This window comes from Columba livia, chromosome 2 (assembly GCF_036013475.1).
Source record: "Columba livia isolate bColLiv1 breed racing homer chromosome 2, bColLiv1.pat.W.v2, whole genome shotgun sequence".
In the NCBI taxonomy this organism is placed as follows: Eukaryota; Metazoa; Chordata; class Aves; order Columbiformes; family Columbidae; genus Columba; species Columba livia.
This window is the reverse complement of record NC_088603.1, coordinates 57,160,160-57,178,236: the sequence shown is the minus strand read 5'-3', so window position 1 is coordinate 57,178,236 and position 18,077 is coordinate 57,160,160. Positions and strand designations below refer to the sequence as shown.

The window sequence follows — 18,077 nt, the reverse complement described above, 5'->3', positions numbered from 1 at the left end:
AATTTCTCTGTGCGGCTTTCTAACATCTGTTTTCCAGTTTTGAGGAAGCTTGATGTTTTTCTCTAGGCTTTAAAAGAAGAAAACGTCCAGTATGCTGCAAGTGGTGGTCCGTATTTCACAAAGCCCCGCATGCCACTCAGCACGGCTGCTTTTTTGAATTAATAGCATTATTTCTGGTCTGTAGATGAGAACCTGAAGGATTATCTGTACAAATTCAGCTGTAGCTAGATAAATGTGCTGGGGATTTTCTAGCACAATAGTTCTCTGTAACGTCAAAATAGGGTAGGACAGACAGGTGGGGAGGAAGCACTTGTGCTGCACGCTGCCAGAGCCCTTTCCCATCAAGGTGTTGTGAGGCAGCGGTCTTTATCCTGGTGAAATTGTCCCCTTTCACCCATTTGCTTTCATTGGTTTCACATCGATTCACAGGAACGTGGTCTCTGCCTTGGCAGAGCACACATGATGTGCACGTGGGGAACAGCAGTGACCTATCTTCAGCCACTGCTTCTTGACATCTGCAAGTGGGCTGCTGTAAATCCAGCTGTAGCTATTAGGTAAGCTAGCGTTAGGCAGTAGCAGAAAAACAGAGACACAGACACCTAAGGAGCTACCTCCATCTGCAGGGGCTGGGGTGGAAGGTCTGCTTGTCACTGTTCCCTCTGCTTTCTCTGCTGTCCCTTTCACCTTGCAGCTTGGGATGGTGGCTGCCAGTTGCACCTCTCCCCTTTAATAGCACCTTCCAGTCTGCAGTGCATTTGGCAGGCAGCTCATGACCAGCTGCTTGGCACTGCCTGCATCTCTCCCCTGCTGCCTGGGTTTTGTGGCTGCAGCTGGTGGCAGGTTGGTTCACACATACGACAGAGGCAAGGAGAGGCAGGTGGTGCCTGCCCACCCTCCTCACCCTCAGCTTGCCTCCTAAAGCAAGATTTAAGAAGGTCTGTTTTGCCAAAGAGGTGCGTGGGTGAGTCAGGATACGTCCGTCCCAAGTGTTTACCCTCAGTGCTCATCAGGCAGCCAACTGATTTACTATAATCCAAAACAAATCTCAAGGCCTTCCAGTAGCTGTAGACTGGTCAGATGAATGACTTGAAGAACACCAGAGAAATAAACTAGTCCCTCCACCTGGGGAGCAAAGTCACCCTGCACCACTGTGGCCTGGGAGACACATGGCTGGTGGGACAGAGTTCATCAGGAAGCAAGGTGGATGGTGTGTTGGTCATTTGCAAGTAGCTACAGGTGAGAAACCCCAGACAGCTGACAGGAAAGGAAGCAAATGTGGCTCTTTGGTCTCACCAGCCATAGTGAAAGAAGAACTAGCAGCTGGAACCTGCTTGCAAACATGGCCAGGTCCGTGGCCCTAAAAAAACACCCACAGTCAGGAAAGTTTGCTGTGTGAGGAGATAGCTGACTGTTGAGAGTGACAGTGTCTCAGGAATACCACCTTTAATAGCCTTTCAGAGACACATTTGATGACAGTGTACTTGGAGTCATGAGCTGCACACAAAGATCATGGGGCAAGGCGTACCAAGAGTCCCTGGTAGCCCCTTTTCTCTCAAAGTGGCGTAGCTGGACATTTCATTGTGGCAGAAAGGGACTGACCCCTTCTCATTCCCTTTTCTGCCAGGGTCACAGCAGAACAAACTCAGAAGTTTACTTACCCATCTAAACATGTTCCTCCCAATCACTGCTCCCTCACAGGTACCTCAGACACGTTTTGAGGATGCACAACTGAAGAAATGACCTCAAGGAGGTACTGTTTGAGTTCCTGCCCCCCACCCCAGACTCAGTGGCTCAGCTTAAGCATCTCCATTCTACTCAAGGTATTTAAACCCACTGTATCAAATGCTTCTTGCAAGAACCAGGAGACTGATCCCCACAACATGTTAAATCAACTTCCTGATGTAGATGGTGAGATTTCAAAGGCAGGTGAGGAGTCAGCCTCATACCCTGCTCTGGTGGCCACTGGAAGGCACAGGGGAGAGCCCCACACATCCCCAGGGCTCCCAGCCATTGGCCCTAACCTGGTTTTGCAGTCAAAACACCACCCTGCCTCATCAGTGAGGCACCAAAATCTGTTGTGTTACAGAGAGGACACAGTAGTAGCACCCAGAGAACCCGACACGGGATTCCCGATGGATAAAGCATCAACACACCACGCCAAAGTTCACGTTAGCAAGGCTGCAGCAGCTGGCGGCTCTGAAGGGCATCACTACTGCCAAGTAAAATCCTCTTGGAAGATGTTTTCCTTTACCTGTGGGACTGCACACCTTACCTGTCATCACTGCCTGTTGGTGCTCCTGCAGCCTGAGTGTCACATCTGGCTTTCTGAAGTGCTATCAAGTAGAAATCTCTCAGTGGCATAAGCCCTGCCATCTTCTGCACTTAAGAGGTCACACTCTCTACTCAGTAGCATAGTGAGCTTTAAACATCCAGCTCAGGAAAGAGCAATGAAGAAGGTTAGAGGTACAGCAACGTCCAAGCTTACTTTAATGCATTTCTAAAGAAGGCCTGCACAAATTTTATGAACAACAGAAGCATCTGAGACTGTAGAAAGACCTGCTTCTGCTACACCCATCTTCTAACCCACCAACCTAAGCTTGCAAAACGTGGAACGTACACTCTCAATCAACTTCATATTGTTGATATCACCCTACTGAAAGTTACAGGGTTTCTTCTTTCTCCCCACTTTTAAAGCAAGACAACGAGAGGAAAGGCATGTAAACAGTTGGCAAGTAATTCATATAGATGCCCACACAGGTGCTGCATTTTCAAGAGAAGACCAAGCAAGTTTGCTAGCAGAGGAGTGCATGTGTTGTAAGAGGTAGTGTCATCCATCAACACCAGCAAATAAACCAGCCAGACTTCAGGAAAACATCACCATAAGTTGAATTTCAATGTACAGCATAAGAATTCACTATAAAAGGCTTCTGTTCAATGTGTCCAGTAAAATGCCAGCTGTCACAGATACATTTCATAATATAAAAGGACTTAACAGCATCTATCTACTAACATGAGGTCTGTTGTAATTTCTATTGACAGAAAAAGAAAGGTTGGATTTTGTTTTAAAAAATTATGTTGCATATACACAGCCATATTCAGTAACATATGCAGGTTTAACCTTCAAGTCCACACTAATTTAGAAAATACATACAGTTGTGGTATGCAGATGGGCTTACTGATAAAATGTACTTTTTCTGTCACCTTCAGTGCCCACCAAGCCTACACTGCACACACAGATGTACTTTGCTTTGTCCCTTGCTATGATGCACAGTAAGGGAAAGCCTTAGTTACAATTTCACCCAAGTCATGGCTGCAGGAATGAGCTCCTCAAAAGCTAGCTGTGCTCCAGACGACTATTAAGTCCACCATTAGCTTTTAGAAACAGTGACCCTTAATGGTTTTCCTGCTAGAGACATGTTAATAATAAAAGGGGTGCTCTTTTCTGGCAATTCTGCAAATCCAGCTTGCTGCCTCTGCACAAGGTCTCACAAGCCACTGGGATGCATGTTGGGAGCCATGCTTTGGCTCCCTGTGCAACACAGGTCTTCAGATTACTCCAAGTCATCTTGGTGGCCTCTGTGCCCAGGCTGGAGTGACACAGGAGCAGTCAGTGTATTGGCAAACTCAACATTCACCTGGTACCCAAAGGTCCATATCGGACTCCTAACCCTCAGCTATGCTGTTTCTGCAGGTCCTTCAGCAGTGGAAGGCAAGGGCATCTTCTTTTTGTCACTCTTTAGTGACATGGCTCTGAATATGCCCAGAGGGAGAAGGTTCCATTGATGTGTAGTCATGTCTCAGAGTAGCTTCACATCTTTGGTAGACATAGATGGGTGTGAGAGCCTCTCACAAAGGGGCTCTTGTGTGTATTTGAAGGTGTTGACTTGTGGTCACTCCAAGAGTGAGCCACAAGCATGAGATGGTGAATTTGGGAATTCTGGGGCTGCTCACAGCAAAACACATGAAGACCTAAGAGTCATTGTAAGCCAAACCATCTGCACATCACGTCAAGGAACTGCTCTTAAACACCAGTTCCAAGAAGTTGTTTATTTGCCTGAACTAGAGAGGAGAGCAGTTTCACAGATCTGTCACCTGGAGATGACAGCTCTGCTTGGCACTCTTTGTGGCAGCAGTAAGGCCGGGGACAAAACATCAATGTCAAAGGGAGCAGACCTAGAAGTGTGCTCCCATTCCTTCTTACTGGGATAATTTTCCAATTTAGGGAAGAAAACTTACCTACGTATTTCAGTGTTTCTAACTGTTCTGTCACAAAGCACAAGTAGCTCCAAGGTTATAACACCTCCCTCTCACTACCAACATTTAGGTCATCGTCTGTTTCATACAGTCTCACTGCTGGCAAAATGAGGGGAGCGAGGATGCCGATCACACAGGCAGAGTCCAGGTGCTGACCAAGAAACACTCGAGTCCCTGTCCTTCACTTTTCAGATGTATCATTTAAAGTAATGACTCCCTCTTTTCCAGGGCACTTGACAAAGTCCCTGCCATGACTTGACCAATGCTGGTGCTCCAGTCACAGTGACTTCTATCACAGCATCTTTCTGTTGTGCCTCAGAACCAAACTGTGCAAGAAAATTGTAAGAGAAAAAGATGGTGGTCAGCATTTCTGGTAAAAGCATTGCCCTGCCTCTTCTACATCTACCCTTTTTATATTTCATTTCCCTTAGATGAGGGCATTTCTGCTGTGGGGTCTTAGGAGAGCGCACATCACTCTGGGGTTGAATAAAGAACTGCTACCAGTAGCAATTAAACCCAGGACTGAAACAAACAATAAATAAAGAGAAAGACATATAGGTTTTAAATATAGGTTTCCATTAAAAGCATTACAAAGACAACTTCTCTCATTCTGAAGACAAAGAAAAAATTCACTTCTACTAAAAAAAAAAAAGAAAAAGAAAAAAAATTTAAAAATCACCCCTTTGCAAGTAACTTTAATGAGGAAAGGTGCAGGGAAGGGAGGGAGGGAGGACTTGGAGAACTAGCAAGTGTTCAAAAGGGCAGATGCCCTCCATCTCGCTCATTTTGCAATGGCACCTTCTTCTCACACAGTCAGGTCAGAGAGCCAGAGAGTCCTCATGTGGAGGATTTCACCACCTGCTCGTATGGAGGAGGTGGTGTGTTGCAGTAGGAAGGTGGGGGTGGGTAAACCGGGTTTCCTTGTGGGGAATTGGGCTGGACGTGGAAAGCCATAGCCATGGGATTCATCACAGGTCCACCTGGATCTGTGTAATACGGCACTCCAGGTTGTTGCGACCCTGAAAGAAAGAAAAGGAGAGAAAAGGTATCAACAGCAGCAGCAGCAGCATCAGGTCCTGCTCTTCCAGGGCCTGTGCTCTGCACACTCAGACAAGTTTTCTCAAAGTTTTCATCAAAGCAAAGACAAGGAACCACCTTTCTTTTGTTCCAGAGAAAACTCAGGTTTGCAGAACTGCATGCAATGGAAATCAATTAGTGAAACAAAAGGCACCGATGCCCCAAGCAACAACCATACAAAAGAGAAGACAGCGAGAGGTATGGGATCCTGGATGGATGACGGGGTTTCTGCTGAGCCCTGACTCAGGTGTCAAGTCTTATGAAAGGACTTCACAGATTATTTTGTGGTGTGCTGGATCTGTAAGCCAGAGTGCATCTCAAATAGATAATTTCCCTTCTAGGCATGGAATGGCTAAGCAATAGAAACATATGAAACAAAAACCCAAGTTGAAGCCAATTATGACTGGCTAACACAATGGGACAAGATTGCTTTGCACTGATTAAATTTAGGAAATTATGTTGGAGCCTGCAGGGACAAGGAAAGGAAATGTATGTACAACTGCAAAATTCCTTAGCCATGACACATGCGGAGTAACAGAGACTGGTGCCATGAGGAATAACAAAGGTGGCATATCCTCAGATATCACAATTGATAGTGGAAGAGGACGCAATGCAATTCCAGCAATTAAAGTCACATACTGTCTTTATCTCAAGATGTAAATTAGTTTTCTTCTCTTTCTCTCTGTTTATTTAAATAAAGCTGGACTGAAAAAAATAATGGCTGAGCAACAGGTTTTCTTCTTTTGTTGCTAGTCTGTTTTTCCTATGACGACACAGTCTCTAAGGGATTTTCCCTTCAATCATTCTCTTCTGTGACTTGGTGACACTGGGACTCAGCATTGCCACAGAAGGAATAAAGGTTTCTTGAAGCTTAGTGCTTTAAGCACTCAGGAAGGAGGTACATATCAAACCCCAAAAGTGTCCCTACAATATTAAATCAGGTAGGACAAGTGATAAGGCATAGGGATGCCAACTGTCCCAGAGCCTTGTGGGGTCTGTTTAGGGAGATTTGTTTGGACACTCAGGAGGCAAAGAATAAGGAAAGCAGATTGGGAACACAGCTATTTCTTTCTTAACACAACGATTTTTAACACACCACCACAATACTTTTAACTTCTGCCTGTGTCACCAAAGCGGGCTGCTCTGTGGCCTCTCTTTCTTTGCCACGGTGACGAGAAGCCCTTGTTCTGCTTCCATGTACAGCATCAGCACATGGCTGTGGGAGAGCCAGGCTGGGAAGAGCAGCAGAGTCCTACCTCTCCAAAGTTTGGGCTAATACCCTCTTCTGTAGCCTTTTTCTTAAGCATTTTTGATTTAAAGTTAAATCCTGCCCAGCTCTGCATTTCTGCAGTTTCCATCTGCATGGAGAAATATGGGAGAGGTTGATGCAGCTCACTGCAGTTTGATCTTTAGGAAAAACAAATGTTTTCATTAAAACTTCTGAGTATTATTAATGTTATTGAATTGGGAGGAGTAAATGTGAACACCAATCTTTCGAGATTTTTTTTTTTTCAGTTCACTAAACTCAGCAGAAAACAGTATCTAAATATCAACTTCCTTGTGGGATCAGCTCAGTATTTGCTGAGTGCCTACAAAGCGACCTAACCTTCTCTAGCACCTGAACTGCCAGTCTGGGGCTATGTAGGCTAAGGCTGAAGTGACAGATACCACCAGGTCTGCAAACTGCTGCTTGTAGGTGAGGTGTTCAATCCATTTTCCCAGTCAGGCCCACAGAAAAAACACTCCCACCTTCCAGGCTGCTGCTGGGATGGTAGAAGATGCTGCTGTTGTCCCTGCAGGGGAAGAGGGAGATGGGCAAGGAGCCATGTTTCACAGGGTCCACCTCAACAGTGAACCGGCCACTGCTACCAAATCCAGAAGAGGAGCTAGCAGAAAATGACAACTTGGTTGACTATTAATTCCCATTGCTGTTGAATATTCTTAGAATTACTACACTGGTGCCCCTGTCCCCACCCCTCTGGGGTTTCAACGCCGAACACAGCTCCGGCAGTCTCAGCGCCGCTCTGCGGGACTCGAACCCTGGACTCAAGTGATCCGACAGACTCTGCCTCCCTGCACAGCTGGGACAACAGGCGCACACCACCACGCCCAGCAGCAGTAAACCCGCGGACAAAACTCCTTCCATCTTCAAGTGACGATGTGGGATGGAATAGGAAAATACAGTCTCTAAATGGTTGGCTCCAAGACTGGTGCTACAGGCAGGGCTTTGAATTTTTTGATAACGGTTGGTTTTATAAGACACCAGTCCGGACAGTGTCACGCGGGAAAGGTTTATCTCGCAGGGGCAAAAGGATGCTGGGGCAGGAATTAGCTGGGCTCATTTGGAGAGCTTTAAACTAGGCTCGAAGGGGGATGGGGTTGTAGCTGGGCTTGTCCCAGTGGGGCAACATTCTAAAACAGATGAGGACCGGGTGGCCTCCTATGCCCCTGGGGAGAAACTGGTGTGCTCTGCTCGCTCCCTGAAATGCCTGTACACCAATGTGCGCAACATGGGGAATAAGCAGGAGGAGTTAGAAACCTGTGTTCGGTCGGGAGATTATGATCTGGTGGCAATTACAGAAACATGGTGGGACAGTTCAAGTGACTGGAATGTGGCCATGGATGGCTATGCCCTTTTCAGGAAAGACAGGCCAGCCAGGCATGGTGGTGGAGTTGCTCTCTATGTGAGAGAGCAACTACAATGTACTAAATTCTGCCCAGGAGTGGATGACGAGCGAGTTGAGAGTGTATGGGTCAGGATCAAGGGGCAGGCTGGCAGGGGTGACACTGTTGTGGGTGTCTATTACAGGCCACCAGATCAGGCTGAGGAAGCTGATGAGGCCTTCTATGGGCAGTTGAGAGTGGCCTCACAGTCACAGGCCCTGGTTGTTGTGGGGGATTTTAACTTCCCTGATATTTGCTGGAAGGACCATTCAGCCAGCCAGCCACAGTCCAGGAGATTCCTCCCGTGCATTGATGATAACGTCCTCATGCAGATGGTGGAGGAGCCGACTAGGAGAGGTGCACTGCTGGATCTCATCCTCACTAACAAGGAGGGTCTGGTCGAAGCAGTAAAGGTTGAGGGCTGCCTGGGTTGCAGTGACCATGAGATGGTGGAGTTCAACATCTTGGGTGGCAGGAACAGAATAGCAAGTAGAATTGCAACTCTGGACTTTAGCAGGGCTAACTTTGGCCTTTTCAAGCAATTGCTGGGGGAAATCCCATGGGCAAGACTGCTTGAAGGAAAAGGGGCCCAAGATAGCTGGATTGCATTCAGAGATTGCTTCTTCCACACTCAGGATCAGAGCATCCCCACACGAAGGAAGTCAAGGAAGGGAGCCAGGAGGCCTGCGTGGTTGAATAGGGATCTGTTGGGTATGCTCAAGCAGAAGAGGAGAGTTTACAGGTCATGGAAGCAGGGGCTGGCCACTTGGGAAGAATATGAGGCTGCTGTTAGAGGATGTAGGAAGGCAGCTAGGATAGCCAAGGCCTCCTTAGAACTTCAGCTGGCGAGAGGGGTCAAGGACAGCAAAAAGAACTTTTTCAAATACATCGCAGATAAAACTAATACCAGAGGCAATGTAGGCCCACTGATGAATGGGGTGGGTGCCCTGGTGGCAGAAGATACAGAGAAGGCAGAATTACTGAATGCCTTCTTTGTCTCTGTCTACTCTGCTGGAGGCTGTCCTGGGGAGCCCTGTACCCCTGAGACCCCGGATGAAGCCAGGTCAATGGAGGAGTTTGCTTTAGTCGATGAGGACTGGGTTAGGGAGCAATTAAATAGTCTGGACATCCATAAATCCACGGGTCCAGATGGGATGCATCCGCGGGTGCTGAGGGAGCTGGCTGAAGTCATTGCTGGACTGCTCTCCATCATCTTTGCCAAGTCTTGGGAAACGGGGGAGGTGCCCGAGGATTGGAGGAAAGCAAATGTCACTCCAGTCTTCAAAAAGGGCAAGAAGGAGGAGCCGGGTAATTATAGACCGGTCAGCCTCACCTCTGTCCCTGGGAAAGTAATGGAACAGCTTATCCTTGGTGCCATCTCAAGGCATATCAAGGATAAGAGGGTTATTAGGGACAGTCAGCATGGCTTTACCAAGGGTAAGTCATGCTTGACCAACCTCATAGCCTTTTATGAGAATGTAACAAGGTGGATGGATGATGGCAGAGCGGTGGATGTGGTCTACCTTGACTTCAGTAAAGCCTTTGACACAGTCTCCCACAGCATCCTCACAGCTAAGTTGAGGAGGTGTGGTCTAGACAATAGAGTAGTGAGGTGGGTTGCAAACTGGCTTAAGGAGAAAAGCCAGAGAGTGGTAGTCAATGGTGCGGAGTCTAGTTGGAGGCCAGTATCTAGTGGAGTGCCTCAGGGGTCAGTACTGGGGCCAATATTATTCAATATATTCATTAACGATTTAGACGAGGGAATAGAGTGTACTATCAGCAAGTTTGCTGATGACACTAAGCTGGGAGGAGTGTCTGACACACCAGAAGGCTGTGCTGCCATCCAGCGGGACCTGGACAGGCTGGAGAGTTGGGCGGGGAATAACCTGATGAAATTTAACAAGGGAAAGTGTAGAGTCCTGCATCTGGGCAGGAACACCCCCAGGTTCCAGTATAGGTTGGGAAATTACATATTAGAGAGCAGTGTAGGGGAAAGGGACCTGGGGGTCCTGGTGGACAACAGGATGACCATGAGCCAGCACTGTGCCCTTGTGGCCAGGAAGGCCAATGGCATCCTGGGGTGTATTAGAAGGGGGGTGGTTAGTAGATCGAGAGAGGTTCTCCTTCCCCTCTACTCCGCCCTGGTGAGACCACATCTGGAATATTGTGTCCAGTTCTGGGCCCCTCAGTTCAAGAAGGACAGGGAACTGCTGGAGAGGGTCCAGCATAGGGCAAGGAAGATGATTAAGGGAGTGGAGCACCTCCCTTATGAAGAAAGGCTGAGGGAGCTGGGTCTCTTTAGTTTGGAGAAGAGGAAACTAAGGGGGGACCTTATTAATGTTTATAAATATATAAAGGGTGAGTGCCACGAGGATGAAGCCAGGCTCTTCTCGGTGGCAAACAATGATAGGACAAGGGGTAATGGGATCAAGCTGGAACACAAGAGGTTCCACTTAAATTTGAGAAAAAACTTCTTCTCGGTAAGGGTGACAGAGCACTGGAACAGGCTGCCCAGGGAGGTTGTGGAGTCTCCTTCTCTGGAGACATTCAAAACCCGCCTGGACATGTTCCTGTGCGACCTCACGTAGGCGTTCCTGCTCCAGCAGGGGGATTGGACTAGATGATCTTTTGAGGTCCCTTCCAATCCCAAACATACTGTGATACTGTGATACTGTGAATAGTCGAAAAAAAAATGGCAGGGTTAGCTCAGAGCCCAAAGCTTTGAAGTAACAGTAATCACAGTCTGGAAGCAGGTGGCATAAGCAGGTCAAAGGGCTTGTGCTTACTTTATATTTACCCACAACTTGTGCTCCATAAAGTGTGAAGAAAAAATAAAACTGTGCTCTAAAATTAAATCTGTTATTTTCCAATCCAGCCAAAGACGCTCCCTGTTCACATAATCTTGAGGTTATTTTTCAGGCTTAGAAATATTAGTTCAGTTAGTCTGGCTTGCCCCCAAATCTCCGCTGTTGAAAAATAAATACTCTGCAGAAACGCTTGTTCAGTCAAGCAGAAAAACAGATACAGAATGGAAGCCCTAAAAAAAACCTCTTAGGATTTAAACAAAAAGAAAGTGAATAAAGTGACAGTTTGTGTCTGTAACATCTTTTTATCCATTCAGACCTGTGAGAGGAGGAGGAAATGCATGTCTATGAGTACACGCTTAAGGACACAAGAAAGAGCATTTCCAAAGGCTGCAGAAGGCACAGGTGTGCAACAGCTGGTGTGACAGCAGGGACAGCCTGAATGGTGCATCTCTGCACAATGCTCCTAAGCTAGAAATGGTTTTAGGACACTTTTCTAAGCAAGTTATCTTGAGGCAGCCACAATATTGCATAGAGATGTAATGGTTCAGAAGATGATTTTTGATTGAGAGGTTGGAAGCAGCAAATTTTCAGAGAGATCCCCGCTCTCATTACAAAATAGTCCATTGTATTTCCACTTCTAAGACAGTATGCAGCAAAAAAAAAACTGACAAAAAGTTGTCAGAAAAGGTGATTATTCTGTGGCTTCATCTCTCTTTACTATGACGTGTGACAAAATGACAGCCTGGGAGGAGAAGTGTCAGGCTACCAAGCGTGCCTGCATATGTGTGAGTGTGCTTTCAGGGCCACAGATTAGCACTGGCTTATGCAATCAGGCCAGTGGTTAAAAATGTCTCAGTTTGGCTTTGCTGAGGCAGGAGGAAGACAAGCATCTGAAAGTACACTCAGACATAATCTCAGCACTGCAGGAGGTCTTCCAGCTAGAGACAGTTGAATTCAAAACGCACCCTTAAGGCACAAACATCTGCTTACAGGTGGGTGTCAATATTGCAGGCCTCTCCCAACCAGTACTATCTAACAGTCAGAGGATAAGCAATATGAAACTTAGAAAGCAGTGTTGCTAGAGAAGCCACCACTAGGTAGATCCTCCTGATGCTCACAGCCATTGCTGAGCAATCAGACTGACAAGAGGAGAAGGATCACTTCGCTGCAGTAAAACTGTAGCACAGAGCACAGAAGGCAAATAAAAAAGAGAAGACTTGTAAAAGAGACAGACTGTGGAAGAAAAACATAAGGCTTTCCTTCACCTTTACCAAATATTATAAGCTGCATTTAAAACTCTTTCTTCACGTCACTTTTATTTTGGATACCTATCATTTTGTCTATGCTGCACAGTGACAACTTGCTATCTTCCTTCCATGCATGGACACACAGCTGTAAAGGTATTAGGAACCACAACGGAAGGGAACTAGAAGTCCTGTCATGCTGGATTTCAAAAACACTTCTGTACACAGCAGTTGAATTATGTTGTTTGGAAGGCAGAAGGAGTCACTCATCACAGGAGGTGGCTGCACAGTTTAGTGCAGTGCAACTAAATCCTTTGTTCAACCCTTTGTCCAAATCCCACAGTTTCCAAAAACCAACCAAACAAAACCCCCTAAACCCGCCCTATTTAAATGCCTTGGCAAACGTAAGAAACTAGTGAAACTTGTTTAATGACCAGTCTCTGACCTGATGCAGTGTTGACTGGTTGTCTGGTGTAAGACACGTTAAAAGTAGGTTCTTCTACTAGTGGAGGAGGGTACATCCGCCTTCGGATAAAGAAACCAGCTCCGCAACAGAACAAAACTCCCATCATCAAAAGGAACCTAGGCAAAGAGAAGAGGGAAGTCAAAACCCACCCACATGCAGGCAGCTCTCAAACCCAGACTGGTAGTTGAGAGAAACAGTGTATTGTCCTGTAATCATCAGCCTATGAGTTGTATCCAGATTTCTTAAACAGGTTGTCTCTTGAGAGCAGGCCTATGTCATTTGAGATATAGCCATTACTTGGGGCACCTATGGATATAATACAGATATCTTTAGCAATTAGTACTATTGGCTGATGTTTTCTGGCATGTAAAATACGAATTTGAAACTAAAATGCCCTTGAATGTTTGGAAAGTCCAGGCTCATACGTGACCTTTGCCACTGGGAAACTGAACTCAAATTCCAGGTCCATAGTTTCAAGCAGCACCTCTTGGACACACACCTCACTTTCACAGCATTGAGGCTGGCCAGGAGGTTTGTAGGGGACTGGCTGTATAAAGAGGAATACTATTATGCAGTTGCCCCTAAAAGAATATTCTTAGATGTTCTTCAATTACTCAACACCGTAATTTTGTCTCCCATAGAAATATGGTAGATGGCATTTAAGCTCAAGCCAGAATACTGAAGCATTCAGTATTGAAGATGACAAATTTTGCTTTGTGCTTTCTAGAGAGCGTACACATTCCCAAGGAAAAGGACATCATTTTGCTTCAGTTCTTCTCTCAGCTCCTTTTCCAACCCGACTAAACTGTCACCATTTCCTTGCTGTTGAAACAGGCACATGCAGCAAGAGCACGTCAGAAGATTTTGTTTTTAAAACATCAGCTTTCACTGTGTTTCCTTGATTAGTTATCAGACAACGCTAGTGACTGATTGCGAGCTCCCGTAAACCCAAACTGTTGTTCTGCCTGTAACTGCCACCCCACTTCAGGGCCTTTTACTGGAAGACAGTGACAACTGTGCTTTGTTTGGAAGGGATGGAAGTTGGCCAGATGCCACAGAAGCTGGCCAAGGGTGAGCCTACACACCACGCTTATCTCCTCTGGAGCATTCCCAGGTGCTCAAGAGGAAGAGTGTGATACACTGCACGGCAGCGAGAGGTATTTCATGCAAAGGGTCAAACTCTGTTCTTGTTTCTAGGGTGGAAATGAGAGCAGAAGGAGGTCCTGTTTCCCTCAGCCAATATTAATACATTCCCTTTTGGCAGCATTCCTACAAAGGATTTGTTCTGAACAGAAAAACAGATTTACGACGTCACCCCAGGGATTGAGATGCAGAGCTCTTCGGTTCTATCAGTACGGATTGTACACCAAAATCCCACAGTCAGCTTCAGTAAATCTCTGTATTATAGTATATATCAGGCTTCTGTTTTTCAGTGTTTATTCATTTTCATTTTGAAGGCTTTTTTTTAGCAATCTTCAACTTCTCCATAAAATAAAGCCTGAAATCAGGCTTTCTAGGAGAGCTTTTGCTTTCTCTCTACTGTAATGAGAAGGTTTTATTCAGGTGCTTTCTTAAATTCCTCTCCAAAACCAACTTACCTTATTTTTTCATTATGCATATAAGAGTGATTAGTTTAAGCTTTATCCAGATTACTGAGCTGCTGGTTTCACAAGCTCAAATCTTTTTGCCTTCTTTTCCCTTGCTGTCATCTACAGCAAAATCCTCATAGTCATAAACGTACTTCTCTTCCTTTTTAACTGAAGCCTCAGTTCAGCTAGCAAGACTATCTTAAACCCTGCATAAATGCACAAGGCCCCTTATACAATCCTCTCTTAACACTGGGTGCCCAACAAAAACTGACAAACGCTGCCACATGGTAGTAGCTGGAACAGGCATAAGGAATTCAGCAGTTTTGGATAAAAGCAGGACCGCTGCTTGTACAGAGCAGTAGATGCAGAAGCAAGAAAGACCAACCTGACAGAAGTTACCTCCTTTTTCAGTGTTTTCTCTCTACATCAGGAGAATTTTCTAAGCAAAAAAACAAAGTCCTTGCATTTCTATGTACTCATACATATTACTGAATACTTGTACCCACTTCACTTTAAAATACTAGGGCTGGCAATAGCCTGATTTCAGTCCTACAAACAAGACAAGAACAGGATAAATATGTAATTCCCAAATGCCCTGACCTACCAAAAATACCATAGTCGCTGGATAGAGAGAGCTCTTACACAGCATCTTGAACCACAGCAATCCTCATAGGAGCGACATCTGCAGAAAAAATAAAGAGAAAAGGGCATTAGGTGAATGGTTGTCACAGATTAAAATGGCGTTGCTGACTCTGATGCAGTTCGCACCCCTGCCCGAGACATTATTTGCGACATCAGCATAAGCCTGGAAGGCAAAGCCTCCTGGAAGTGTTCAAGACCAGGCTGGAAAAGGCTTTGAGCAGCCTGATGTAGTTGAACACGTCCCTGCCCATGGCAGGAGGGTCAGACAAGATGATCTTTGGAGGTCTCTTCCAACCCAAACCATTCCATGGGTCTGATTAAGAACAGACTGCCCTTGGTCACGTGAAGATGTCAATCACGTGTACACATCCATGGCACAGCTCTATCACTACTGAAACTACCTTCCTGTATACTTCTTTCAACGTCACCTTAAAAAAAAGACTGAATGTAGTGCTTGATTCTACATAAAAGGACACATTATATTAAAAAAAAGGCAGTACTATTATGTTTTCTTTCACAGTAAATGAACACTGAAAACCTCGAACGTGAGCCATTTTGGGGTTTATTCACTGCAACGGACATGGATTGCAAGGTCAAAACTGCCAAATCACTCATTCTTTGCAAATCAGTGGTTTTCAAACAGAGAAACAGAAATTTCAAATTTAATGTCATTTTTTGCTTCTCAGAAGTTGCACTGAACTGCAACTGCCAACAACTCCCATTATTTAAGTAGGCGTTCCTCTAAAAAAAACAAACCAAAACAAAACCAAACACATTTTTAATTAATATTTTATAAGGAATAGTTTTAAAGGTATTATAGCACCAACCACTGTAAGCACAAGGTACAGCTCCACTATGTACCAGCAGCTACATTCAGCATCCTCTGAACAATTTCTATGGTAACTGCCATTCCCCACACCAATGAAACACTTTATGTATTTAGTAGGATAAAGGGCAGAGGTATCACAGAAATCATGCTATGTGACAGTCTCAGATGAACACATTCAGATTATCATATCCCTATACCAAAGGAAAAGAGGAGGTTACTACAATCAGATCAATGTTTTTAATAGTATTCACATCTGCATGCTCAAAGCAGAGATTTAATTAAGCATCTGGTTTGGGAAAATTTGCCCAACTGCATGACTGTCCTGTATTTGTACACAAATCTTAAAAAAAAAAAAAAAATCAATTGGATAATTGTACAGACAATTGCACATTTACACGCTCAATTAACAAGCCTTCACTCACAAAATACATCAAGTCACATAGGCTTCAGCCTCTAATTTGGGCCAGAGGAGGATGCTCTATGGATACATAATCAGTTGTTTTGCAAGTGAAAACAGTTACATGCTCTTCTGATGACAAGTAGGCAGCATTTATTTAAGCATGTTGAAGGATCTGACATGATTAGCAAGGCAAGATCCATTAATATACTCGGGCACTCAGTGTGAGACTTAAGCAGAGTAAGTTGCTCATGCCAAAGGACAAAATACCCACTTTGCTGTCCCAGAACTTGAAGACATCCCTATCTCCAGCCTTTCTTCTGTAAAGCTTGTCAGGACCCAAACAACTGCTCATACTCAAAGCTACCAGATCTCACAAAACTACTAATAAGACTTAGCGAGCCAGCATTAACTTCAGTCCCACCAGCACCAAGAAATTCAGCATCCCTCCATGCTCCCCAACTGGGTCAACCCAATAGGAGCTTTCAAGACATATGTTAAATACATGCACAGGATCGGGCCCCTTACGAAACAGGGTGGCAGCCACTGCCTTCTGTATAAACAGTGGTCATGGTCCCCTTTTGCTTTTTAAGACACTTGTGGTTGGAGCACCTCATCCATGTTGATGGGCACTTGTTCCTTTCCCTGATACTGCATAGCAAAGACTTCAAGGCTTGTCAGGCCAGAAAAGCAGAGCCAGGGCCAGGAAACAGAGCCCATAAAGCTAGAAGGAAGGAGGTGGAGGTGTCAACTGAACATTGATCTCTTCCTTTGTGGGCAACCTGTGCTAGCAAATAAAAAAAGCTTCCCACCCCTTCCTGCTGCTCTAAGTTTTAAAAGAAAAAGCCACACTCTCATCCGTGAAAGAAAGGGAATGAGTTCCTAGCATCATTTGGGTCTGCCCTCTTGTAGCTTTTCTTGAGGCAGGTAAGGCCAAATTATAGAAGGACTTTATGGATGTGAGCAGTCTTTATCTCTGTCTCTACATGCTGGTTCTGTCAGCCCAGACACCTACGCCCAGCCATAAGTGGGACAGGGACCAGATGCACCAGGTAGGCCTCTCGCCCCAAAGCCATTTTCCAGATCAAGCCCCAAGAGGTGGACTTGTATTAAAAGTTAAACTAAAACAGAGAGGCTAGGGAGGCAGAACATACTCTTCCCCTGTGCCCACCCTTGCCAAGCATTTGCATCTGTTTTCTCCAGAGCCAGAAGAGATGGGAAAGGGCAACTTTAAGATATGTAATTATGGTTGTTCAAGCCATCAAAATTAAATCAGTATCTGTATGGTGAGCACAGTAACTGAATTTACTTTTTAATCTCCAAATTGTCTAGGCTTCAAGTCAGCACCATTTTTAAGCCTCAGTGGCTCAGCCTTTCTTCCTGCAAGAGAGGACTAAAGCACCAGCTGGAAGACAGTAAGGCTCAACTGCTGAATGTTTATGAAGCTCCTGAGACCACTGATGGCAAACAAACAGACCATCAAAGAGAAGTTTCATCTCCTACATGGATGACTGCACTTTCAAATGGCTGAAAACAATGACGCAAAGGCTGGAGGAGTCTCACTACAGCTGTGTTTAGAGAAGCTCCATTTTCCAATGGCCAGTAAGCTTTCTGAGGTAACTCATCCATGGCTAAGCACTGCATTTGCTGGGTGGATCTGTGAAGCTAAATCGGTATCATGACTTGGCGGGAAATCCCTTTGAGGTTTGACATTAGCAACCTGTTCACTTTTTACCCATAAAACCAAATGGGCACTTGGTTTTGCATGCCTGTGAGTGTGGACACAGGTACCTGTATGTAGGAGCCTGGAACTGAGCATGACAAAATGCTAACAACCTGCTGTTTGTATTCCCCAGAAGCACCAAAAAAAGACTGAAAGAACAAACAGCCCATTTGCTGATACTGCCGGCAGGCTACTGCAGAAGCTTTGCTGATCTCTTCTTCTTGATCAATGCACCACGAAAAAAACAACACAACTTCTGCCAACATTGATCCCAATTACAAAAAAATAACTTAACAAGCCATATTTATTAGCAGGGAAAAGATGACAATAAAATCAGCTTATTAACGTAGTAACACACAAGCTCAAGTATAATCAGTCTTTTCTG

At 45.2% G+C, this 18,077-nt stretch overlaps 1 protein-coding gene across 1 annotated transcript in view; it reads right to left on the bottom strand.

The window, feature by feature from the left end:
• Positions 1–2,464: 2,464 nt before the first annotated feature.
• Positions 2,465–18,077, bottom strand: part of VOPP1 (VOPP1 WW domain binding protein) — a 72,389-nt gene continuing 56,776 nt past the window's right edge. Inside the window, exons 3-5 of the mRNA XM_065052103.1 lie at positions 14,706–14,783; positions 12,492–12,628; positions 2,465–5,273 (exon numbers count right to left, since the gene is read on the bottom strand). Coding sequence (XP_064908175.1) covers positions 5,092–5,273; positions 12,492–12,628; positions 14,706–14,783 — 397 coding nt within the window. The 3' untranslated portion in view covers positions 2,465–5,091. The remainder of the gene's footprint in view (positions 5,274–12,491; positions 12,629–14,705; positions 14,784–18,077) is intronic.